Genomic DNA, 27081 nt, shown 5'->3' on the forward strand with positions numbered 1-27081 from the left:
TGTAGCAGTCCAACCGACTCGTGGACTGTCCGGACGGTAGCACTGTCATTTAGACGCCTATGCACTGATCGAAAATAAACATACATGCATACACTGTAATTTACTATGTGGAGAACACTCATTTTATCTGTAAAGTTGATTGCAACGAATTGTGCAACAAATGAACTTGCCAAGACAGACTATAAAAAATTAATTTTCTATGTAATATTCTTAATTGCAAAGAAGCCAAATCTGGCAATGTTGCTCAGAACTGACTAAAGCGCCACTTGTAATCGTCCAATGCGCCAAGTTTGGCGCATGCGCCACGGTTTGGCCACCCCTGGGTTAAGGCCAATAGAACATCCCTGAAAGATATTTCAATATTTTATTACTAGTAAATTAAAACTAACATATTATATTGTAGTCTTATTTGTAGTCATATTTTTTTGTACAATATTTAACTTGCAAGTTAATTATATTTGTATCTTATAAATATACACATATATTTCATAAGTAGTATGCAATGTTTAAAAGTTATTAAAAACTATAGGCCTAATCTTTTGTTTGATGATAACATCCAACAGAATAATTTACAGAAAAGTACATTGCTTACTTTCTAAGTCAATGCATTCTTGTCATTGTGAAGATGTTGGGGTGGACCATTTTCTGACAAATATTCTGATCTGAGATAAAATTTTTCCTGTAATATAATATTGTAAGGCATAAAAATCTTATAAAAGTTTTGAGCTCTGCATTGATAGCATTTAATGCACAGTAATAATTACCACTAATACTTTTTGTTTTGTAAGAATATATAATTAGAAACAATCTTGAAATATTATGGACACATCAATACTGTTATATATATGATACTTTCATGTCTATAACAGTTATGTGCTGTTGAGTTGATGCTGACTTGTAGCAATCTGGTGGATAGCAGTCATAAATGCTGTTAAGTTACATAAGTTGAGAGGTTTATACAAATTGCTGCTGTTAGGGTGGCACCCCATCTTATACTAAGGGTGCGACTATGCAGATGCGAATTTAGAGCGAGTGAGAGGTTGCGAGCGATTTAGTTTTCGCAAAGGAAAACCATGCACAGACGAGAAGCGAGAGCGAATTTCTGGTTCTCGCACATATCTGACAGGTTTTGATATTTATCGCGTCTCGTCTCTTCTCGCCACATATTCTCGCTCACTCGGAAAATTCGCTCACTCGTGTCTGCATAGTCGCATCCTAAGGCTAGCTATTTTATTCAGGATACAAGTTTCTATATTATATTACCTATGGTAGGAAAAATTTTATAGTAGTCAAGTGTTTTGCTCAGTTATTTGCCATAATTTCTCTTTTACATTTGTTAAGGTTGAAGCCATTGGTTATTATTTTTCACTATCAAATATGCAATCAAAATTATTTTGATGAGACTGAGATGAATACTTTTTTACAGAATTGTTTTAAATTAAAAAAAATCAATGATTAATATACTGTGTTCTGATTTATTTATAGTTTTTTTTATTTGTAAAGATATTGGTTTGATTTTTATAATTTTCAAGCAATGGTTATTTTTTTTAAGCAAATTATTTATTTGTAATCAGATCAATTGGTAATATTTTGGTATAAATTAACCCAGCTGTTCATATTTTATATTTAAATATGATTTAATCTTAAAATGAATTGTTTATATTTACGGTGTTTAATTTAAACCACATAAACATTTGTTTAATTCATTATTGAATAATTTACATAAAATTTTTAATTAAAATGTAGCTTATAATGCATAAAAGATTTTAACTCGCTCATATAGATAATTTAATAGTGGCTAGTTTATTTAAAAAATGCAGAATTGGCCAAAAAAATTAGAAGAATTTAGTTTATGTGCTGTAAAATCTCCCTTTGGGTACCCACTTCTCATTTATGACTGACAGAAAAGTTTCCCAACGTTTTTCCATTGATTTAAATGGATAATTGATCTATTTTGTGACCACCAATGATATATGCCAACCTCCAATATGTGACCATGTTTAAGTTCCTTCCATACAAATCAACCTCTGATATATGATCATCTAAACAAATCTAGGCATATAGTTATTTCAAAAATGATTTGTTTGCCTTATGGAACTGCTTTTTATGTTCTGTTTCTAGACAGTGGCAAATTAAGACCGTCCAGGGTCCTAGGAACAGAAGATTAGGAGCACCTCAATATTATTGTACATCATCATAAACTTCTAATTTTAGCTATAGAATTATTTATAAATTATAATATATGATTTCAACTGTAAAATGGCTTTATTTTTTCTAATTTTGGGGTCCCCCAGAGGTCCAGGAGCCATAAATTCCATCACAGATTCTTTAATAAGTAATGTTTGACTTTATTCAAAGACACTTCAGAATGCCTTCATAAACTTTGAGTGTCTTTGATGTTTCTAAAGTGATTAATTTGAATTTGTTAAATCAAGCTATTAATTAATAACACTAAAAATTTTTTCACAAAACAGTAACTTTATCATTAACAAACTACTGTTGAAACTTAGTCTTTAGATTAATTGCCTAAAATAGTTTAAATGTTGAACAAATATTCTCATTTTCTGTAAATTGTTGCAAATTCTGTAATACTGTGTGTTGAAATATGTTTAAAGGTTACTAATGATACCCTCTGTGTTNTCGCCATGGTACGAACACACGGAAAACAATAAATGTAAAATTAATCGCAATAATATTAAAATTCTACACCATGAAAAGGACATATATAAACGTAAATTTAAAGAACACTTAGAAATTAAGAAAAACCAAAATAATTTAATAAATATTTCTGATGGGATGCAAATAGATTCTAGATGGTACAAAATGATAGAGGGTGCTATATAGTTATAAAATAATGAAGTTATTGCGATTGATTACAAAGTGATATTCTAATGTATTGCTAGTTGGTTTGATTGTTCGTATACTATTTATATTTTAAAGGTATGTAATGTATTGGTTATCGTATACACTTGTTAAGTTTACAGTTTAGTCATAACGTATATTGGTTTTTAGAAGTGATGTATGCAAACACTTCAAGTTCATTTTAAATGGAAAACAAATGGTTGGTGTTTAGATGTAGTGGTAGCCCATACACAACTTATACTTTAAGAGTAAGTAAGTAGTAATATTTTGTAATGTATTTGTGTCATGTATTGCTTATTGTAGCTTTTTATTGTTTTTTGAAAAATTAGCACTGAAGAGGGGTTGGATGAGTATACCAACTTGAAATGCATATGTCATTTTTTAAAGAATAAAAGTGAGTTCCTAACTAAAAGTTTTGCTGTGAGTCTGTCTACCAAAAATTTTGGATTACAGAGACGAATTATATACATAGTAACATACAGCAGTCCAGATACAGAGTGAACAGATAGTATAATGTTATTTGTTTAATTATTGTAGGTTATAATAAATAAAATATCTAATTATTCTNTTTAATTAAAATGTAGCTTATAATGCATAAAAGATTTTAACTCGCTCATATAGATAATTTAATAGTGGCTAGTTTATTTAAAAAATGCAGAATTGGCCAAAAAAATTAGAAGAATTTAGTTTATGTGCTGTAAAATCTCCCTTTGGGTACCCACTTCTCATTTATGACTGACAGAAAAGTTTCCCAACGTTTTTCCATTGATTTAAATGGATAATTGATCTATTTTGTGACCACCAATGATATATGCCAACCTCCAATATGTGACCATGTTTAAGTTCCTTCCATACAAATCAACCTCTGATATATGATCATCTAAACAAATCTAGGCATATAGTTATTTCAAAAATGATTTGTTTGCCTTATGGAACTGCTTTTTATGTTCTGTTTCTAGACAGTGGCAAATTAAGACCGTCCAGGGTCCTAGGAACAGAAGATTAGGAGCACCTCAATATTATTGTACATCATCATAAACTTCTAATTTTAGCTATAGAATTATTTATAAATTATAATATATGATTTCAACTGTAAAATGGCTTTATTTTTTCTAATTTTGGGGTCCCCCAGAGGTCCAGGAGCCATAAATTCCATCACAGATTCTTTAATAAGTAATGTTTGACCTTATTCAAAGACACTTCAGAATGCCTTCATAAACTTTGAGTGTCTTTGATGTTTCTAAAGTGATTAATTTGAATTTGTTAAATCAAGCTATTAATTAATAACACTAAAAATTTTTTCACAAAACAGTAACTTTATCATTAACAAACTACTGTTGAAACTTAGTCTTTAGATTAATTGCCTAAAATAGTTTAAATGTTGAACAAATATTCTCATTTTCTGTAAATTGTTGCAAATTCTGTAATACTGTGTGTTGAAATATGTTTAAAGGTTACTAATGATACCCTCTGTTTTGTATTCACTTCCCATAAATGATCATTTTTGAATTTTCCTGAGTGGTTGCAAATGGGAGATTTTAATGTAAAATGCAAGCGATTTCTAAGGTGATAATATACCAGGTGCTATGATAACTTACTGGTGTAATTACTGCATTTTTAATAGATTTTAGAAGAAAACTAACATTTTTGACCCGCTTAATGGCTCATTCTCAGGCACTCCACTTTTAAATTATCTGTATTAAAACTAAGTTAAAACTCAGTTGATAATTTTACAAAATTAGATGTGTAATTTTACTTTTTAATCAATGCTTGGATTTATACATACCCAAAATATCCCAAAAGTGCATTTTCGTAGGAAACATTATGTGATATCATTATTAATAATAATTAGTTTGTAGATTTTGAAAAATAAATAAATATACATTGCAACAGAAGGTAGAATTGTTAGTATTAGAGAGAATTACATGGTTTACTCACCAAAACTTGATAAAAACAAACCCAGTTGGTTGCAAAATTTCATCTTCATTATCTGTGATTATGAGGATGACCACTATATTTTCTCCAGAACATCTTTGTTTTCCAACATATTGCCAACTGGATTTATTTTTTTATTAGGGTGTATTTGATAGAATCTTAAGCTTATATCTGATGCTTTCAACAGTAAAAGCTCTATCTATCTTCTCTTGTAGTATATAGTGATTAACTTCTCAATAACTGCATATTAATAATAATAGTATATGGGATTTTGAAGTTTGTCATTTTGTAGCTTAAAATATTGTGGAACGGATGTAAATAATAATATTAACCTCATAGCAGATTTCTCAAATGTAATTTTGTATTTGTTCTAATTCGAAATTATTTAGTTACTTATTTTCTGTTTGTTTTGAAGTGTTTCATGAAAATCTATAAAATAACTTTTGTAAATATTAGTAGAGAATCATTATAAGTAATTAAAATTTCTTTTAAAAAAATATAAATATTTGGAATTCTATCAAAGTCGATATTCATTCATAACTTTTCTCAATAAAAAATTATCAATGAATGAATTTTGTTATAATTGAATTTAATATTTTATATTAAAAATTATAATAAAGGAAAGCGAAAATAGCATAAAATTTATTTTAATGCTATTTTCATTTATAACATTTTTGTTTTTTAAAATACAAATTAAAAATAGATATGCTGCTCTTCAGACTCAGACAGTATTGAAACTGTTATGAAACTTGTTTATCCAAGTGATTCCATTGTTTGAATTTGTCAAGCAAAATCCTAATTTATCAACAAAATTTAATTTTAAATCAAACAAATTTAACAATTTAGAACTTCATAATAATTGTTTAGTTTAAAAATGTAATTTTTTTTATTATTTATATATTTTTAAAATAAATTTCTGTTGCTATTCATAAATGAAAAGTTGTGTCAACACTTATAATATTGAGTAAAATATATAGTAAAGTTGATGAATATTTTTATTATTAATGTGTAAGCAGAGATTTAAGGTTTCCTTAATTGTATTCTGAAGCAATTTATTTTATTTACTGTTTAAAAAAGCAGTTTTAAATGAGTTTCTTACTGTTTGTATTTAATGTTGTAATTATGATAATCAGAATAATGATTCATTCATTCATTCATTCTTATTATATGATAATGAATTTAGTAATTTAAATATTTATGAGACAAGACATAGCTATGGATGAAAATAATAATAATAATAATTAGCTTAATTTAGAGCAAATAAAAAATTATTAACAATATGCAATTTACTGAATGTGTTTTCGCAGATTTGCATTTTTCTGGTTGATTTGGAGAGTTAATCTGTTTTTATTTTATTTTGATTATATGTAAATCGACTTGTTTTCATAATTTAATTAGTATTAGTTTGTATTTATTTTATTTGTTTAGATTCTTCAATGCCATTATGTCTTTGAGGCCTAAGAGAGTTAATTTTGATACTACGTGGGCTCAGTTGAAGGAGACGGTTGAAGGTGTTGTGACGCTCGGTAAAGTGAAAAGACAAGTGTGGAATGACCGTTTTAGATATCCTTTTTGATGGGTTTAATTTTTATTTACCTAAGATTAAATATGCATGCTGTATGCTTAAGATTCCTTAACATTTGATACCGATGTTTACGATTTGTGTGTTGCTGTTCCCGAGCCTTTAGGAGATCAGTTGTATTACGAGACAAAGTATTTTCTCGATCAGCACGTGAAGTCTTTACACAATGTATGCTTTCATTATTTTTATAATTAATATTTTTATGATTGTATTTAATAATATCTTATTTATTTAGTCTGTGCTCAGTAGTGAAGAGAAGTTACTGAGTGCCTACCATGAACATTGGCTCCAGTACAGCCAAGGAATAAACTACCTCAATCAACTTTATTTATATTTAAATACTCAACACATAAAGAAGCATAAATATAGCGAAGCGGATATTCAGTTTGGGTGTGTCGAAGCGGGTCATCAGATGCTAGAGATAGGCGAAGTAAGAAATCAGTTTGAAATTAAAGCAACTTAAGGATGCATTGCCTAGTAAAGCGGCTTTAATAAAGCTGGTTAAGCAGGCTAATGATATAGTCCATTTCAAACAAAATTGTCTATTGTTTGCTTGTCTGTTTGGCTGTATTAAAATTTAATTAATTAATTAAAATATCACTTTACTGGGCAACATACCCTAAAAGTCTGGTCTGTAATGTCTTTACATAAATTCTTATTTTGATTTTTGTATAATAGTTAGGACTGAACATTTGGAAGACGAATATGATTGAACCACTTAGAGAAAATTTAGTTCATTTACTACTTGAAGCGATAAAAAGGTAAAATAGTAACTAAATTTCATTACCTAATATAATTTAATTTATTAAATTGTATCTTTATATTTAAATTGTTTTAATTTGAGGTAAATATTTCTTTTTATGATGTATACTATTAAATTTATTGTGCCGTCTTTAATAATTATAATGAGTGAATATTAAAAATTTTTCAGTTACTAACTCTTAATAATGTAATTAAAGTTGAATAAGTTAATAATAAATAAAGTAAAACCTGTATAAATTGGAAACACATGAGACTGAATTATTTTATCCTGTTTGAACACGATTCAGTATTTTTTTCCCTCATGTTTTAGCTTTAAACTTTTTAAAATTAATTTAGAGTAACTTCAACTACAGACGGGAGTATTTGAATGCAAGACTAGAGAACTATTTGATTGGGGGAAGTTTGCATTATTTCTGAGAACTTGTGCTGGGTATCTGAGAACCTCTCAAATGCAATCCATATGAGCTCACATGATAACAAATAAGCCAATTGAAGTATCAAAAGTAGTATCTTGCACTGCTGTTGGAAATTCTGATTGCATTACAGTAATAAACAGAGCAAGTTTATCTGTGATCTCTTATTTAGGAATTTTTATACTTTGTATAATTGTTCCTTTAATCATTGTAAATTATCAACGTAATACTGAACTTGTTTTGACTACTTGGCTAGTTAGTTAGTTATTACAGCTCCATACAATGCAAATTGGCAGAATTATGTTACCTTCTCATTGTTTACATTAATTATGTTCATTGCTTGCTCTTGAAAACTCTGTTTTCAGAAACTCATTTAATTCTTGAAAGCTGAGATTTTTAAGAATATTCTACTTCTGGTTAATTTCAACAAAGGTTAATGTTAATGAAAACCTTGTGACTGCATATCTCCTTGTTATGTGACCTTTCTTTGACAAGATTTGAGATTTTTCTCTGAATGTAGTTTGTCATGTTCTGTGATGACTGTTATAGAGGTATACCTCACCTTACGTCGGTAATTGGTTCCGGGAGAGGTGACTTAAGTCGAAAAACAACGTAAGTCAAATTTACTTGTCACTAGGCTAAACCACAAATAACCATTCCCAGTTCTGTATTTTATTTATAAATGCATTTTTAATAATATATTGTTAATAAGAATCTATTTTAAGCTTACAAACAAATAAATTTTAGTTTTTTAATATAGTACAGAAAAAAGGAATCTAAATTTACAAATTCATGTACATCGCGGACTCTTTATTTGTGAATGTGGTTTGCTCTAAGACATTATAAAATAAGATGATTTTATAAGGTTAAATAACAAATACAGTTATTAAAATTATCTTGCGACAGTAGAAAATAAACTAATTTATATTAAATTTACCAGTATCGAGTGGCGCTGACAATGACGCCAAATGGTAGATATTGGAACTACTGCAGAAAAAACCAATATTGAGCACTTAGACACTAAATAAGACAACAACACAGTCACAGATGTTTTCACGTTTTGTTCTCTAGGATTTATGATGATTATATTAACATTTACTGTAAATGTACATATTTTAATATGATTTTATGTGTTATAATGCTTTTCTAGTGATATTACAACTTCAGTATTGTGGCGGACAGACATAAAGTCGAATAAAATGACTTAAACTTGATTTTTATTTTTCCATATATTTTTTTGACAAATGACACATAATCGAGAACAACGTAACTCGAAACGACATAACTTGAGGTATACCTGTACTTAGAGGCAATTTTACTTACTTGTCTATGATGGAACCCTAATTTTCTGCTTTATTCAAGTTAAATTACATTCTTTATATCCAAAAACTCTTCTGTTTTTGCAATGGACAGGTTTCCAGCTTTTAGTAAAATTTAACATAGAACATTGATCCATTACTAAGAATTTTTTATGTTTAGACAGGTTTCTGTTTTATTTAGGTTTTGTTTTAGACAGGTTTATTATATTTGAACTTAAGTTTTATTAACTTATTAAATATCTGCTTCATTTTTTTTAGTGATCGACTTGGAGATAGTCCTACCCAGAGTGTGATCCATGGTGTCATTCATTCTTTTGTGAATGTCGAAGAGTTTAAGAAAAAAGATCCACTTCAGGTTTTTTAAATTAACTTTTTATTTTTATTATTGTGTTACTAATATATTATTACAATAAGTAATTTGATTTAAAATAAAAGATGTAAAAATACAAATAAGAATTAGAAATTTACAAATAAATGCCAAAATTTGCCAAATTTTTGCCTAAGCTGACCTGGTAACAATTATCATGTTGAGAACTGCTGGCATATTAAGGCAACAAAATGCAGAGATTATTCTGGAAAATAGAGAGCAGCTGCAGTAATGTATTATAAGAGTTTAGTATAAAATATTTGAAGAAATTCACTTACTGTATGCTGGAGCCTCTGTTATTAAGACTCAATGTGTCTCTATGAAGTACAGTGGTGTCTTGTACTTCATACTTCAATATGAAATTTACAATTGATATTGAAAATAACTATGGTATACCAAAATTGATGCAATTTCCAAGGCCTCTACTATACATTATTCTTTGATAAAATCTTAATTTTCTTTTGGCTGTTTGTGTATTGCACCTAGGCTATTACAAAAATGCTGTTAATGAGAATGAAACAGAAAATTTTCACTTTTTTTATAATAAAATGCATTTAAAATCAGGAATTTTTTTTCTAAAGAAATTAGATAAAAATTTCTAAATTTTGCCTACCTATGCTTATGTGAGAGTAGCCGGGGGTACAACTCCTTTTTGGATGATTCGTACCACTTAATCGGCACAGATTATCCGAAATCTGTCTCTTTAGTTTCGGATCGAGGGATCCGATCTTAAAAAAGTTTTATAGGAGGGCTTTAACCGCTAGTTGATCCGAACTGCGAAGTTCAGATACTCGTCAGGACTGACACCAGTTTGTCAATTAAATTCCGCGGGCAAACACGCGTATGAGATCTGATTCGTCACAGAATAAAGAAACATCCCAATTAAAAACGAAATAATAAATTTAATATAACAAGAAAATAAATCATACAAAAATCTCAATGAACGAGAGAAAGAATTTCCACAATTAACATGCAAATCGAGAGATAGCTATACTTCTATTATACCGAATGCGCGATCGAGAGAGAGAGCTCACAAAAACGTTATAAAACATACAACCTGGGTTAGTTGACGTTCGTCTTCTTATTTGGTAGGTAAGGGACACCTTGTAGATAAGTTCATGTACTTCTTCGATGGGAGATCAATATGTGCACAAATATAAAAGTATATTTACTAAGTTCAGACTCGGGACTTAGTCTATGGGACTCGTTTAAGGGCGTTGGTCATCAGGAGGAAAAACTGTGTGGAGTTTGACGCTTCGGATCTGTTGAAGAACTCGCGCTGAACTCCCCGAATTCGGACTAAATTTCCTTATATCTCCTGAATTTCGACCAATCATCGGCCAGTAACTCTTTCATGAGAACGGATGAAAGAGGAATGAATGAGGGGTAACCATTTCCCATCTGAGTGAGATTTTTAACCAGATCAGGGAAAGTCAGAGGATGTTCTCTTCTGTGAAAGGAAGTAGCATCTGTTATCTGGTTTTTCCCCACGTCCAAAACACTGGTTTTTCACAAAAATGAAGTAATATTTTGTGTCGATATTTAAACATATTTAATAAAAATCATTAAATTAGGCCCAGGACCGTTTGGGTCTCACACTTATTTTTAAAATTTTCTTAGTATATCCTCAAATATTTTTAATAAATGAATAATTTAATAAGGAAATAAAGAAGTGACTTGATTTCGGTTGCTTGTTTTATTTGCTTGAAAATTACTATTGGTGGTATGAATTGATGAAATTTCTTTTAACACACCTTCAACTGCAGTTTGAAACTTCTTTGCACCATTGTTGATACAGTAGAGCGTCGTTTATCCGAATCAATTGGGGACTGAGGTTGTTCGGATAACTGATTATGTAAGAAAAACTATATTAACCTATCCCATGTTGAAATTTTTCTCCATTGCGTGTCACTTCATGTTAAATTTACGTCGATGTTAAGCCTAATGTAAACTTTTTAAAATAATAATCGTGGCTATTGTATCATTAAAAATTATTTTTTTATTTTTTACAAACAAAATAGATATATTGAAAAATATAAAAACAAAATAAATTATACTTTAGAAGTAAATCTGTTATTAAAAACGTTCCATTCAGCACGACACAAGTCCTCAGAAAAACATTACACACAAAAGTGTCAGTGCTGCCAGCTAAAACACACACACCAACAAAAAAAATATTGGAGTAGCCCAAGAAAGATTGCAGCGCCACAGCACTAGTGAAAATTTAAATTTGCCAACTGGAATTCTTTCAGATAACTGACGTTTCGGATAAACGACGCTCTACTGTAGTTGCTAAATGTTTTTTTTTCATATGCACAAAACAATGTTACCTTTATGACGAAATTCTTCATGAATCAACTGATTGTGTTTATAACACATAAAGCTTAATCATTTTCGTATATTATGCCCTTATAAACAGACCCAGTGTAGAAACCTGCCCAAGAGAATGAGATGAAGAAAAACAGGAGTGGCAAACCATCTTTTTCTAATGAATTGAACACCAGATAAAGCTAATCAGGTGATAAATATAAGGCAGTTAAGGCATTGACTTATTGCTCTACAGATCTGGAATTGAATCTAGGTAACCCCAGGAATTTTTTTATGATCAGTCTTTCCAAGATATGTCTTGCCAAATCCTTCACCAACAGCCTTGTGGACCTGGCCAAACTCATAATGGATATGATTGAAAAGCTTATGCTTTATGACTTTTGGAAAGGATATACAGTAGAGAGTCAATTATCCGAATCAGTTGGGGACTGGGGTTGTTCGGAAGATTGATGTTTCGGATAACCGATTATGTACGAAAAAATATATTAATTTATCCCATCTTGACATTTTTCTCTGATGCATGTCACTTCGCATTGAATTTTCGTTGATGTTAAGCCTAACGAAGACTATTGTATTGTTAAAAATTATTTTTTTATTTTGTACGAACAAAATAAATATATTGAAAAATATAAAAACAATAAAAAATTATACTTCAGAAGTTAATTTAGTATCAAAAACGTAAAATATTTGAGTAGCCCAAGACATAGCCAAAGATTGCAGCGCCACAGCACTGGCGAAAATTTAAATTTGCCGAGTGGAATTCTTTCAGATGATTGACTTTCGGATAATCGACGCTTTACTGTAATGCCACATAAACAGTAAAAAAAATTTACAATGTATACACATTGCAAATTTTTTTAATGGGAAGGTGATTCTAAATTTCAACATGTCAAATTTGGTTTGAAAGTTCTGTTTGGGAAATTTTGAACAAAGGATACAAAATGTATGGGACACCCAAAAGCTGTTGATGAGAAATTTCAGGAAGAAATTGTTAAAAATTGATGAATAATATACAATATATGTAATCAAACACACCAAAATAAAGCAAAAAGGAACTAAAAACAAATGTAATGCAAGAGTGAGAGCGAAAGACAAATTGGCAACAGATGATGATTAGGCTTTGAGCACAATTTTTCACTGAACTGCACAAAGTAAATTTTTGTTGAATTTAACCTTCAAATTTTGAAGCATTTGAAGCTAAGATTCGTTCGAAGTATGAGGTACCACTATACAAAAGAAGGGTTTGTGCTTTTAAGTGTGAAAAAACCTCATTGTGAGGAAAGTGTATTCAAAATAGTTATTTAAGAATGGAAAAAATTCAATTCAAATGGTTGCTATAGTTACAATAAAGAAATATTCAGCATGTTATAAAATGGAAAACATTATTTAAATTTTTGAATTTTGAAAGGGTGATCAGATATAATTTTTTCAAATCTAATAAAGAATTTACTGAAGAGGAGAGGAGAAAATATATACTCATTGACAAAATAGTTATGCACCAAGAAAGTGATAATGGAATTGAATGAAACTATATGAAAGTGCTAATGTAATGAAGATGGTCATAAGTGATTACAATATTTTAGCAAAGGGACAATTTTCTGAGTAATGGTACAATTTAAAACAACCTTTAGTACATAGTAGAACATCCTTATTTGCGGATTCCTTCAGTGATTTGGTTTGGTGTGGAAGCATATAGGCAACATAGTTATTCTACAACAGATGTACCCACAAATGTCGCAACTGCCATTCCAGATCACTCATACTGGTAGGTAGGCTGAGACTAGGCAGACCAATACAATGAAGACATTTCTGGTATATCCTAGCTTTGTGCAAGTATTATTTTGCTGGGTAATGGCTGTTTGCACCCATGCCATGAAAGGCAATGGATGAGGACATGGATTTTCTTAATACAGTGGTACCTCAGGTTACGAATGCCCCAGCATACGAAATTTTCAGGATACGACATGAAATTCGAACATATTTTTGCTCCACGATACGAACAAAAACTCACCATACGACGTTACTTTTTCATTTGTTTTTCTTACTACAGTTATTTTTTTAATGTATTACTTGGCTTTAATTTGAGTATGTTTTTCGCGTTGGAACGAATTATTTGATTTTACATGTAATCGTATGGGAAAAGATGATCCACCTTACGACATTTTCAAGATACGATCTCAGTTTCGGAACGGATTAATTTCGTATACTGAGGTACCACTGTATTTCACTGTGCTGTCAATGTCCTGTGTACCACTACTAGGTGTGACTGACCCAAGATGGATTTCCAGACTATTATTGCCAATAGTAGACCAGTGTGACATTCAACAGTAATGGTGGCATTGCTAACCAGTGTTTGTGTCGTGGCACCTTTGCAATCTAAGCTGATGTTGGGGTTCTAATGGTGGGTGGTTAGCAGTTGCTACACATGCAAATTTACCTCTGCTAGTTCCATACTAATGGCACAGGATGACTGGCATTTGAAGACTTCCAAATATCCGGTACACTGAAAATTCTAAATACAATGAATATCTGTGATCCTTTCTGCAGGATACTGAGGGTAGCAATTTTAAGGCTCTCTAGTGGCATTACCTGGTGTGCAATTGGATCATAGCTGTAATCACTTACACACCCATCTGACATAAGTTTGTGCCAAGTTTTTCACTAATCAGACAATTCTATCTGGGTACATAACTACTTTTATCAATTAATGATGTAAATTAATTGCTTTGAGGTTTGCTGCTTCTTAATTATAATAAAATATTTTATCAATAATTAAAATAACATTAAAGTTCAGAGTTTTTCTTCTTTCATAATTGTAGTTATATCAAGACATATTCGAAACTCCATTTTTAAAAGCGACGGGCGATTATTATCGTCAGGAGGCCAGTAGATTATTACAAGAATCCGACTGTTCCCAATACATGGAGAAGGTCATTTTAATTATTTTACTCAATTTAATAAATAATTAATTTTGCTACGCTTGTACATTTTACATTTATGTTTTGGAACATAGGTTCTTCAAAGATTAGATGCCGAAAATTTAAGAAGTAGAAAATATCTTCATCCTAGTTCGTATCCTAGAGTCACAAAAGAGTGTGAGCAGTGCATGGTGGCTGATCATTTGCAGTTTTTACATAGTGAATGTAGAGCTATGGTAGAAAAAGAATTAAAGAAAGGTTTGTCTGCTATAAACCATTATGTAATTTTTATATGCTGTATAAATCTGGCCTAAAAGTCAGTTAACTGTGATATATATTAAGAATGGTCAAAGTTATATTAAAGTATTTGGTCACTTCCAATGAATTGCAAATAAGAACTTGTAACTCTTTCAAATAATGCTAAAAATCTTGGTTAACTGACTTTTGGATTGCTCCATATACAAAATGTGTACATTTCTTTACGTTATAAATTTCCATAGATCTGCAAAATATGTACATGCTACTAAAACCAATTCCTAATGGTCTCGGCGCTCTAATACAAGAAGTACAACAACACATTACAAAAATTGGTGTTGATGCGGTCAGCAACTTACGGGGCGATAATGTAGGTCCTATTTTGTTGAACCTTTCGTACAATCATGCAACTTTAATATTATAATAATTTGTTGTTTCAAAATTAGATTCCGCAGCTGTTTGTAGAGTCAATGTTAGAGGTACATAAAAAGTATCATAATATTATTAGAGAAGTATTTCATAGTGATCAACAGTTTGTTGGTGCTTTAGATAAGGTAAGTAAATATTTTGTGCAAACGAAACAAAATTTCAATTTCGTTCTTACTATAACATGTAAAATTAAGAGATATTTTATTTAGAGATGTACTAAATAAAATTTTTCAGGCTTGTGCAGCTGTTATTAATAATAGAGGTAACACCAGACAGCCTTGCAGGTCTCCTGAACTGGTAATGATAGATTTTAACGATGAATACATTAACGTTTTATTTGTTTATTAACAATTTATCTTTTTGGTTTAGTTAGCGAAATATTGCGATTCATTGCTAAAAAAGAGTTCGAAAGGAATATCTGAATCGGAATTAGAAGATAAATTATCCAATTCGATCACAATTTTCAAGTATATAGACGACAAAGATATTTTTCAAAAGGTTGACGTTTTGCTTTACTATTTTTGCTTTTGTACACGAAGTAATAGATTAATAATAATAATAATAATATTTTTGTGAAATTACAGTTTTACGCCAAAATGTTAGCCAAGCGGTTGATCCACGGTCAGTCCACATCTATGGATTCTGAAGAAGCCATGATCAATCGGCTGAAGGTACGTTATCTAATTAGATTGGTATTATTTGGATGTAATTTTGTAAATGCTTTCGACTTTACAGCAAGCTTGTGGTTACGAATTCACCAGCAAACTCCATCGCATGTTTACGGATATGAGCGTCAGTTCAGATCTGAATAACAAGTTTAATGTTTACTTAAAATCAGAAAAAATAGATCTAGGCATTAGTTTCTCAATATATATTCTGCAGGTTTGTATAAGATAAGCGATTAAAGTTAAAAAAATAATAATAAGAAAGAAAAATATATGTGCTCTTTCTTTTAGGCTGGAGCTTGGCCGCTGGGTCAGAGTGCAGTGTCGCCTTTTGCCATACCCCAGGAACTAGAAAGGAGTGTACAAAATGTAAGTTAAATTTACTTTAATATAAAAGAAGGTTCCATACTTTTTTGTTAAAAAGTCAATTTATTTTCATAGTTTGAAGAATTTTACAATAAAAAATTTAATGGAAGGAAGTTAACTTGGCTTCATCATCTATGCAACGGTATGTAATTTTTCAATTTGTTTAATTATAACTAACAGATTATATTACAGATTGTAATGTAGATCAAAAAATTTCTTACAGCCGAATTAAAACTATGTTATTTAAAAAAGCCTTATATCGTAACAATGGGTACTTATCAGATGGCATTAATGCTACTGTACGAGACCGCGGACAGCCTTTCTTTTCATGACTTGCAAGAAAGTACACAGTTGAGCGATGACCAGTTAACAAAACAGCTGCAGAGTCTGGTGGAAGCCAAATTACTACTTGATAGTAACGTAAGTGTCATTATGTAAAATATTGTTGAATTATTAGTGGGGGATGATAGATAATATATATATTATTTTAATTTTAGGACAGCCAAGTAAATAAAAATAGTATTTTAACACTAAATACCAATTACATTAATAAGAGGACAAAATTCAGAATTACTGCTGTCATGCAAAAGGAGACTGCGCAGGTGAGTTTGTAATATATAGTACTGACAAGATGAAACAGAGCCGACTTCATCAAATTACGCAAAATTTCATTTCAGCAAGAGGTAGATCAAACCCACAGTGCCGTTGACGAAGACAGAAAACTGTATCTTCAAGCTGCCGTAGTGAGAATCATGAAAGCGAGGAAGATCCTTCGTCACAACACGCTCATCGAAGAAGTAAGTGGTTTCGTAACCATTTCATTTGGCGGTCAATGCGAGTAAGTACATGACATTGTGATTCTTTCAGGTGATAAACCAGGCGAAGAACAGATTTGTACCGAGCGTCCCGATGATCAAAAAATGCATCGAGGCCCTCATCGACAAACAGTACCTAGAAAGGACACCAAATTCCGCCGACGAGTACAGTTACGTCGCTTGAGTATTTCGTTACATAGTTAAATTCCGTAGCTTTCGAAATTGCATTACATCATCATCTGAGTTTTAATTTGATGCATAAAAAATTAAAACCGTTTTAATCTTTTGGCTCCGTATCTACAGTTCGAGTACACTAATTGAGAAGGATTATAAAAAAACAAAAAAAAAATGCTCAAATTGATTTTAAACTGTTTGATATTTCCAAAACTGATGTATATAAATTCTGTGCATATTGGTTGTGATTAAACACGTTCTCGCTTTACAAACGACAAAATTATCTATTGTTCTATCATAGCCACTTACTGAAGAAAGGAACATTGTTAAACGCTCCTAGATTGCTCTGCTTTAACTTCCGCTTGTACATTTTCCGAAAGCAATTCAGATTTCGAGTGAAAATTAAAAATATTCACTTTCCTTTTTTTTTTTTCTTACAAATACACTCATTTGAAAGAAAATGGAAAAAGAAAAAAAATTTGTTACATACTGTTAGAACTGTCAATAAAATTTTATATTATTGTAATATAGTAAAGAAATTATATGAAGAAGAAAATTAATTTAAAGTTTTGTCTGCTGTATTTGAAAATACGTTATTATTATAAATATATATATATATATATACTTTTTTTTTTTGTTTATATACTAATAATATATTAAAACAGTTAATTGAACATGTAATATTCTGTAAAAACTATCTGCAGTTTAATTTATGTCTTTTCTTAGCACATGAATTAAATTGGTGGTTGAGCAAACAATTTAAAAAAAAAAATAAAAGGGTGAAGCACACACGCTGCCTACAAAAACAGATTTTTGATTGCATTGTAGATTTAAGTGAAGTTCTGTTTGGTATATCCATTAATGCAACAATTGCAGCAACATCTAAGAGAATGTTATGCTTGGTGTCACATTTAAAAACTTGTAGCTAATTTGTTTTAATTTATTTTTCTCATTTATTTTGCTTTTCTTTTTGTTGTTGCAAGAAAGAACAGTAAATGAATTTTTATGAAAATGTCTGTTATGTTTAAATTAGAGGATAGTTGTATCCGTTTGATATAAAAAATGTGATTACGGATTTATGATTTAAGGTGTATATTATTAATTTTTACTGTTTGTTTTGGCTGAATTTCACCAGAATTAAATCTGTGTTGGAGATGTTTGGAATGCTCCACGACTTCCTTAAAATGTGAAACGAAGAGAAGATGGTGGGGATCACTAGAAGCAGAAAAAACAGCGAGGAAGTGATCAGAACGAATGTCATTTTGAAAAATGAGGTGAAGATCATGGAAGGACCCAATCCCACAATGGCCGCAGACAGCATAACGGGTATTGCACTCTTTAGAATGGGCACGGTAGTGTTACTTAGTCGATTGACGAACGACGAATGCTCTTCGTCGGATATTGTGCAGTAAGTGCAAGTGATGTATACGGAGTAGCGAATTACCAGACATATGACGAAGAGGAGATTGATTACGGTGGCACTGTTTAGATTGACACTCCATAACGATAAATACGCAACACTTCCGTTGATGACGAACATTAAGCAGGAAGTCGACGCCAGCGAAAAGAGCATTCTTCCGGATAGCATAAACGTCATCAGGAAGTACACCGTGAGGCACACGCCGAGAAGATTAAGAGAAGTGTTTGCCAGTGTTAAGAGCCTTTCCGTGTGAGGGAATCCGTAACTGTAAATTACAACGGGGTAAGGAGAACTATCGGCTATTTGTCGCAGCTCTCTTGTCATTTCTTTTTCGCCTTCGCTCAGTGTGACGTCTGCCGCTTGCAAAACAAATCTAGCGGCTACGATGTCACTTCCGTCTTTGCTGAATTTGACGTCGTCGTGGAATATTTCTGTAATTGGAAGGCGAAGAAAGACGTCTTTCAAACCGATATTGAAATCCTTTTTATTTTTAATGTTTAAACCTTGTATCAAAGAAGAGGTCCTGTTGTCGTTCAGGAACGTCATATAATACTTCAACCACGATTCTGTCAGTACGTTGTCACCGATGTAGCGACATTTCTCCATTCGGTGGATGATGCTCTCTACTTGCGACCTCACCGACGAGTTGGAATAATCCAGTGTTGTGTTAATGACCATCTGTACTCTGTACGGATACCTACTGTAATAGAAATTATTCTGTTTGACAAACTGACCACCATAGGAATCGTAGGACACAAAATTTGTCAATTCTGCGCCGATTTTGATGTTGGTCGAGATGCTCCAAGCAGAAATTGCTATGTAACCCAGTGTAACAATTATAATTGTCAGTTTAAATAATTGACTGTGGAATATAATCAAGAGGGTCGACGTAAAGTTTGTACTGTTATTCATATCCTTTTTTATGGTCTTTGTACTGTTATTTGTCGAACATTCTTTAGAACTCGACTGCACTTCAGGAATGTTTGCTGTAAATATCGAAAAATTACTTGTATGTTTGGATTTTGTCAACCGGTTAGAATGCCACTTACCTTTTGTTTTGCAACACGTCAGATAATGAAATCCTTTAACTTCTGCTTTATCGGATAACACAAGAATGGCTCCATTGAAAGTTACACTATATATAAAAGTAAATACGATGCATATACTGCTATATAAACAAAATATTTTCAAAGCAGGGAAATGGACGAAACACAAGGAAACCATATAAAATAAAACATCGATAATTGTCGAAATTAGAATGGAAGGGAGCGTAGTAGAGTACGTTTCACCCATGTGTTCTTCTATAGTCTTGCGTGGATCCTTTATTTTTCTAAAAATTAGCTGATACGTATCGTCTATAGTTAAAGCTGGTAAAGAAAAAAGTTTAAAAAAATTAATCTTAATTTTGTTATGATTTATTTTTGCAGATTTATAGGAAGTTTTCCTACTTCTTAATCCAGAGTTATTTATAAATTATCCTATAACTTCACAAGTGGGTGTCTAACGTAACATTTTATATTAATAGAATACGAAACAATAGCTTTCTAAATTGCCTAGAAAAATGTATAAAATTGAGCATTTTTAAGCTATCTCTTGTTTTTATCCGTGATAAATGACCATGAAAATTTTTCGAATGATAAAATAACATTACCATTTTATTTCTAAATTATTATTTATAGTCTAGACACTTCAAAATGTTTTAAAGTTACTAAATATGTAAGTTTTCGTAATTTGTAGAGAGTTTGCTGTATAAAAACAGCAACCATCCGAACGTGTAAAAAGTTTTATTGTGTATACTCGGAAGTATCCTGGCATAAATTTGGAGGAGGAAAAATTTGAAGATACAGTTTTGAGCGTACTTTTATAACAATTGAACATAATTAGGCCGTCTATTTTTGATTTATCTAACTAGATTGTGTATATATGAACGAAAAATTATAATTTTTGATTTAATTATACTTACCCAGCACAATAAAAGATAACATGAAATTAGTAGCGATAAAATCCACTCCACAGTATCCAAGCAAACCGAAAGCAGATACAATCGTTAAGCAGGATGAAACTACACAGCTTAATCCTAACCAAGGTCTTTTTGAGAGGAAACAAAAGACGAAACAACAGATAGACATTATAATTAAGGCCAGACCCATCCATAATCTTCCTTGTTGAGATATCTCCTGTAATTCCGTATCGACTGTCTGCGATGTGTACCTATATACGATGATTTCTTCGAAAACTTCTTGTTCCAGCCTGCGTAAGAAAGCCACTTCCCAAAGTTCGTTAGCTTTTTTCTCTTTATCCGAAAGATAGTATAGCAATCTAATAGATTTAGCAGATAAAACATTTCCTTTACTGTCGGTTTCTACTCCACCCAAATTTACAGCATAGTATGTGAAGCGATAAGTAGCTAGATTTATTGTTAGGGGGTATATAAATTTATATTTACCCTCTTCTATTTGTTTTATTCGTTTAGAAAGTGACAGTACGTTGTTTACGTAGCACCGGCGATTTCTTCGTGCGCATAACTGAGAATAAGACATGGGCAAACCTTGATGATAAACTGTGACGTTTTTTACTACTCGATCGACCTTTAACACGTCTTTAAACGTCTTCTCCCGCAGCATGGATCCACCGTCTTTGGCCACCAAAATGACATATCCGCATTGAATTTCTCGTGTGACTCTCCCGGGATCGAAATTGGTGGACAGATTCATCGGAAACAGTTCTTCTACAATACTCCTTTCTGTTATAAATCTACCATTCGTGGGAGTGTAGAGATAAAGCGTGGATATAATGTCATTTAGCATCACTAATCCGGGTGCTAGAAAGGCTGTAGTGATGATAGGAAGGAGGAGGAAGCAGTAAGGGTTCCTCCCAATTGCATATCCCAATTTTCCACATCCTTTAGTAATGTGAAGAGCAAACCAGTCTGAAGCCATGTGCAATACCTAGTCAGAAAAGAGAAAATAAAATATACCACTATAATTTTCTATCCTTAAATTGCACGCTGCTTTACGTCATGCGCGCGAGTAAAGCATATTCACACCCTCCTTAAATATAATTTTTTTTCTAAACTTCATTCTACTTTTACGTGTATGTAAAAACTTGCTAACAGGTGAAAGCATCCAATAAGGAAGTTGGATTTAGTGGAAATTATGTCAAGAGGTCAAACTATTATGATCTTCATCCCATACCATTCTATAGATTTTACTAGTTTATGAACTGTAGTTAATAAAGCAGCTTTAATTTGATATTGTGTTATAAACTTTTAATATTCTAGAGCATCGGTATGTGCGTGGAATTTTTTATGAACCCGTAAAAACTAGTTAATCGATTCTTATCATTAAGGCTTGTAATTATCGATGCAAACATTAATATAGATAATTTAAACATTAGACGATATTACACATTCTATTTAAAGCAATATCAATTTGTTTTTTCTTCCTGTTTATCGGAAGAGATGATTCTGTGAATAAATTAAGGATGTGAATCTATGCTAATTACTTCATGCGGAAGTTGTTTATTACTCCATTGGATAATTAAACAGAAAAATAATTTACTTACTTGTATTCTTTTATTTCTTCAAATAGGCAAGTGAATAGTTCATTTCAACTTTTAAAATAATCGAAACATCTGTAATATTACAAAAAAAATTATATTAAACATTCTATAAAATTTAAATACGACCTACTCAAATACATAGGAAATAGGCTACATCGTCAGTTCGTTTCCTATTCTTCTGTGAAGTGAAGCTACACAAAACTGGTATCTAGACGGCTGGTTAAATCTATTCTAATCGCAAATATACCTCTAGGTACATGTACACTTAAATATCATAAGCTAAGAAAAGTAGTAAAAAGAAACCTGTTCTGTTTGAAGAAGTTTAAAAATAGCGCCATTTTCGAATATTGCCTTAATGTTTGTATTGAACTGTTTAATCTTTTTATTATCTAATTAACTGACTGTTTGTTTACTAATTAACCCACTTAAATACGTCAATATTTTTACATGGATATTGGAAGAATTTAATCGAAAATATAGTACAAGTTTTTAATAATAATATCTATTCATTATTCTAATTTATTCCGCTTATCATGCTCCAGATAAAAACAGAAAAACCGAGAGAGAGAGAGTTTATTGGAATTGTTGCCTAAGGAAAAACATATAATTTTTTTATGTAGTTAATTAACCATTTTCTACAGAATAATACTTTTGATTTCTGCAATCTTTCACTGAAAATATGCAGGAATAAAAACTAAGAAGAATGTCGCTTTCAGTTCTGTTAGGCCATTTTTATACAGCAAATGCCGGAAGGTAAAAAAATGTAGAACAACGGGTAAAGACTAGGATTTTAATAAGGATAACACGTGAAATGGAGGATAATACTTGTTTCTTATTCTTTAACTATATATATAAATATATATATATAAGAACATGTAGTAGCTTAACAGAGATTTTTTAAATAAATTATAATGTAATTTTAATTTTAAAAGCGCTTTCAAAAATTATAAGGAAGTAATTCATTAGGAATCATTGAGAAATGTTGAAGTACAGTGATAGACATCTTATATATTTTCTAGTGTTTAAATATTAAAACAGCAATTTTTAATTGAATTATTATTATTAGTTTTAAAGAAGTTTTTAAAACGAAATTTATGAGCTTCTAAAGTTATATATTAAATAATTTACTGATGGCCAGTTACAGCTCGATTTAAAATTAGACATACTATAAGAGACTTTGCAGGGCATTTACAGTTCAAGCAGTTTCCTTATAGTGTTTATATTTATTTATTGTTTTTTTTCAATATTTAATCATTTATTTTATGTAATAGGAAATGTAGAATGCTTACAACTTATGTAAATTTTACAATATTTATAACTGCAACTTAGGTAAAAAAATCAAGATTAATATATTAGAAAGATTTAAAGGCTTGGTAATCATTTTTGTTTATGTTAAAAATGAAATATATTTATAAAAAGTGTTACACACTTCACTTAATTATAAAAATAAAACTCTCTTAAGTGCATAAAGATTGCTATAGATAAATAAAATTGATTTTGATAGTGACAATAGCTTATATAACCATTCCGAAACACTAAGTTTAAAGGTTAATATATTTTTATTTATTAATATGTTGAAAATTATAATAAAACATGATAATTTGTTAATAAAATTTTAATTTTTATAAATGAAAATAAAAATAAACTTCTCTATATTTTATTATTTCCAATAAATGACGTCGGAGATAAACGTTTATCTGTGTTATGTTTAAAGAATATCAGACTTTGCTCTATCAGTTTTCGTGTCTCAGTTACAATATAGGCCTACGTTAATGAGAGAAGACAAGATGTAAGTTGAATTTCTCTTGATTTTGACCTTAAAATTAAATTATGCCATTTATAACTCGATTAATATAAAATTATCATAAGATGTTTGAGATAATCACGTGTCACATTTAAGTACTTTTTCTTATTTTTTAAATATATAAAGTGATTATATATATATTTAATATACGAAGTATTTTTATTAATGTAAGAAAGTTTGACACGTGATAACGCTTCCTCATTACTTCAAAGTTTAACTGACATAAATTAATATCCTATTTTTACAAATGTAAAGGATGACGCACGTTACACTTCGCAAAAAGAATATAGAATTTTTATTTTAGAAACTGCTTAACTGTAAAATATGAAATATTTTCAGGTGTAAATGGGATATAGGATCCAATATGTTAGCCAAGAAGACTTCGAGTTTTTATCAAATTTTAGGAAGACGGATAGCCAAAAGTCCAGGATATTTTATCATCGTTCCTATATTTGCAGCGGCTATTTTGTCGACGTCGATTCCTTCAGCTAATTTCATTAGCAATCCTGACTATCTCTACACTGTGATCAATTCTGTATCTAGGATGAATAAGGATTTCATAGAAAGGACGTTTGTACAAAACAAATCTGAGGACTACGATATCAGGAGGTCCACTAATGTTCCTAGAGGAGTATGGTTGATAATTACCTCACCCGAAGAAGAAACGGTGTTAAAAAAGCACATTTTTAGAGATATATCGGTGATAGATAAGTTAGTTCAGAAAGTATGGATTAAATGGGCTAAGAAGAAGTGGAATTATGATTCCTTGTGCGCCAAATACAGGAGGAAGTGTTACAAGAATACCATATTAGATCTTTTACCGAGAATGAAAGCTATAGAGGATGGTCGGAGGATGCTGAGATATCCTATCGAATCAGCTGATATTATTACAGGTTTATATTTAGGTGGAGTAACTGTCAATGCTAGCTTCATTACCCGTGCCAAAGCTGTGTTGCTTTATTATTTCCTAAATACCACTAATCCCAATGAGACTGCGAAGATAGCTCTATGGGAGGAAGAAGTCATGAATATGTTATCTTCTAAAACATTTACTAATATAACAGTGAGAAGAGTGTCTACGTCGTCATTTGAGAAAGAATTACACGTGGTGATTAAAGAAGTTTTGATGCTTTGCATTCCTTTAGTGGCTATTATGATTACTTTAGCGGTATTGACTTCTTTCACAGCAAATTTTCGAAAAAGTTTACCATTTTGTGCAGCATTAGGATGCCTTTCTTCTAGTTTAGCTGTTGTTACGGCTTTCGGATTAATCATTTACTGTTCGGGAGAGATAACGGACGTTTGTCTGTCTGTACCATTTTTAACTTTAGGTGAGTATTTATTATACCATAACTCGTTATTATTTTTATTGTAATAATAACTCATTTCAGGTGTTGGCATGGATGATACCTTTGTTATGTTGGCAGCTTGGAGGAGGACCGATCCAAATAAGAGCGTGAAGGAAAGATTAGAAGAAACGTATTCCGATTCGGCTGTTTCGATTACTATTACTTCATTAACCAATTTTACTACCTTTTGTATTGGACTGTTTGCCTCGTACAATGCAATTCGACTCTTCTGTTTATACGCTGCTATTTCTGTTTTATTCACTTATATCTACCAGTCTACGTTTTTTGGTGCCTGTCTCGCCTTGAACGCTTATTACGATTGTTATTGCGTCATGGAAACTTATAAGCGCAACAGACGTAAGTAATATACTTGGTTATAATCTCATTTACTATTCTAAAAAGATTAATAAGGAGAAATTTCTCTTATTTAAGGACAAGAGAACGGATATGTTCCGAAAAGTATCGAGAAAAGAGAACACGTCGTGGCATTATGGTTTCGAGATAAATTTGCCTTATGCCTTATCAACAAAAGAGCAAAAGTGTTTTTACTGTTTTCCTACTTTATATATTTCGGATTTGTCATCTGGGGTTGTACTAAAATACAAAAATATGTGGATGATACGAATTGTTTGCCTGACGATTCGTATGTAACTAAATTCTACAACGATTACAACAAGCATTTTCAAAAATATCGTGAAACAGTACAGTTAGTGATTAACAAACCAATCAATTATGCCGATGAAAATGTACAAAAGGATATAGAAAAAATGCTAACAGATTTGGAATCTTCTGAGTATTTTGCCGAATATATGTTTACGGAATCATGGTTAAGATCATATTTAAATTTTTTAAAGATAACAAAACATATTTTAATGATTCGTGGATATGATGTGAGTAATAAAGAAGATTTCATAAAAATCTTACGTGAAATTTTCTTGCCTATACCCGAATGGAATCACTTTTCCCAAGATATTGTATTCAGTAGTAATTACACAGAGATCACAGCTAGTAGGTTTCTCTTGCAGACTGAATTAACTGGAAATAGTCCGATGGAAGGTAAAATGGTGGAAAAAATTAGAGACGTAACGGCAGCATCTAACATATCTAGTTTCGCATTCGGTCCGAAATTCGTTCATCATGAGCAATATTTGACTATAGCTGAAACCACACTTCGTACTTTATTAATTACAGCAGTTGTTGTGATTTTTATATTTTTCATTTTTCTGCCCAACATAGCGTGTGTCTTATCTGTCGGTCTTCTAATAATATCCATAGAAGTGGGTTCCATAGGATTAATGTCATTTTGGGGGGTTAAATTGGATGGACTGTGTATGTTGAATCTGATGCTATGTATCGGTTACAGTATCGATTACGCTGCACATATGACACATTTTTATGTATATTCTAAAGAAGAAACTATCAAAGGACGTTTAAGAGATTCCATTTATTCAGCGGGCTTACCAATTCTTCAATGTAGCATCTCTACTTTGGCAGGCGTTATTTTATTAATGTTTGCTCCAGCTCAAATGTTTTCAACGTTTGTCAAGTTGGTGATTTTAGTGATTACCCTTTCCACTATTCACAGTTTGTTAATATTGCCTCTACTATTTTCTTTTCAAGGGTGTAGAAGAAAAAGTATACCTGTAGCAGATATTTAATACTGATAATTTAAGATAAAATTTTGTAAATAAAATTATTCATTTTAATAGACTTATAGTATCATAGTATATTTATTATTCTTTTCCTGTATTTTATAA

At 31.0% G+C, this 27081-nt stretch overlaps 3 protein-coding genes across 3 annotated transcripts in view; 2 read left to right on the top strand and 1 right to left on the bottom strand.

The window, feature by feature from the left end:
• The window catches only part of LOC111642597 (cullin-2-like), a 32256-nt gene extending 14791 nt beyond the window's left edge, over positions 1-17465 (top strand). The window contains exons 2-20 of the mRNA XM_023388958.1: positions 6226-6360; positions 6445-6547; positions 6615-6809; positions 7058-7140; positions 9132-9228; positions 14388-14498; positions 14582-14744; positions 14987-15111; positions 15188-15295; positions 15405-15467; positions 15540-15668; positions 15755-15841; positions 15906-16052; positions 16127-16204; positions 16277-16343; positions 16425-16621; positions 16699-16803; positions 16879-16998; positions 17069-17465. Coding sequence (XP_023244726.1) covers positions 6242-6360; positions 6445-6547; positions 6615-6809; positions 7058-7140; positions 9132-9228; positions 14388-14498; positions 14582-14744; positions 14987-15111; positions 15188-15295; positions 15405-15467; positions 15540-15668; positions 15755-15841; positions 15906-16052; positions 16127-16204; positions 16277-16343; positions 16425-16621; positions 16699-16803; positions 16879-16998; positions 17069-17200 — 2229 coding nt within the window. The 5' untranslated portion in view covers positions 6226-6241 and the 3' untranslated portion in view covers positions 17201-17465. The remainder of the gene's footprint in view (positions 1-6225; positions 6361-6444; positions 6548-6614; positions 6810-7057; positions 7141-9131; positions 9229-14387; positions 14499-14581; positions 14745-14986; positions 15112-15187; positions 15296-15404; positions 15468-15539; positions 15669-15754; positions 15842-15905; positions 16053-16126; positions 16205-16276; positions 16344-16424; positions 16622-16698; positions 16804-16878; positions 16999-17068) is intronic.
• Positions 17466-18295: 830 nt separating this feature from the next.
• On the bottom strand, positions 18296-21650 carry LOC111642604 (patched domain-containing protein 3-like). The gene is made up of 3 exons (XM_023388969.1): positions 20574-21650; positions 19660-19977; positions 18296-19596 (listed from the first exon to the last, which is right to left on the bottom strand). Exons 1-3 carry the CDS (start codon positions 21547-21549, stop codon positions 18296-18298), a joined length of 2595 nt encoding a protein of 864 aa, XP_023244737.1. The 5' UTR covers positions 21550-21650.
• Positions 21651-23823: 2173 nt separating this feature from the next.
• LOC111642598 (patched domain-containing protein 3-like) lies at positions 23824-27040 on the top strand. The gene is made up of 4 exons (XM_023388960.1): positions 23824-23960; positions 24315-25306; positions 25367-25681; positions 25757-27040. The coding sequence occupies exons 1-4, from the start codon at positions 23944-23946 to the stop codon at positions 26980-26982; spliced, it is 2550 nt and encodes an 849-aa protein (XP_023244728.1). The 5' UTR covers positions 23824-23943; the 3' UTR covers positions 26983-27040.
• Positions 27041-27081: the final 41 nt, after the last annotated feature.

Source organism: Centruroides sculpturatus, unplaced genomic scaffold (genome assembly GCF_000671375.1).
Source record: "Centruroides sculpturatus isolate CEXI.00-Female unplaced genomic scaffold, Cexi_2.0 scaffold1586, whole genome shotgun sequence".
In the NCBI taxonomy this organism is placed as follows: domain Eukaryota; kingdom Metazoa; phylum Arthropoda; class Arachnida; order Scorpiones; family Buthidae; genus Centruroides; species Centruroides sculpturatus.

Excerpts from the sequence above, each read along its gene's own strand:
- LOC111642604 (XM_023388969.1), bottom strand. The coding sequence starts at position 21,549 with ATGGCTTCAGACTGGTTTGCTCTTCACATTACTAAAGGATGTGGAAAA. Across the intron at positions 19,978-20,573 it reads GTTATCTTTTATTGTGCTGG|CTTTAACTATAGACGATACG; the intron begins GTAAGTATAATT and ends TTTCTTTACCAG. Across the intron at positions 19,597-19,659 it reads GACGTGTTGCAAAACAAAAG|CAAACATTCCTGAAGTGCAG; the intron begins GTAAGTGGCATT and ends CGATATTTACAG.
- LOC111642598 (XM_023388960.1), top strand. Across the intron at positions 25,307-25,366 it reads TGTACCATTTTTAACTTTAG|GTGTTGGCATGGATGATACC; the intron begins GTGAGTATTTAT and ends AACTCATTTCAG. Across the intron at positions 25,682-25,756 it reads AACTTATAAGCGCAACAGAC|GACAAGAGAACGGATATGTT; the intron begins GTAAGTAATATA and ends CTCTTATTTAAG.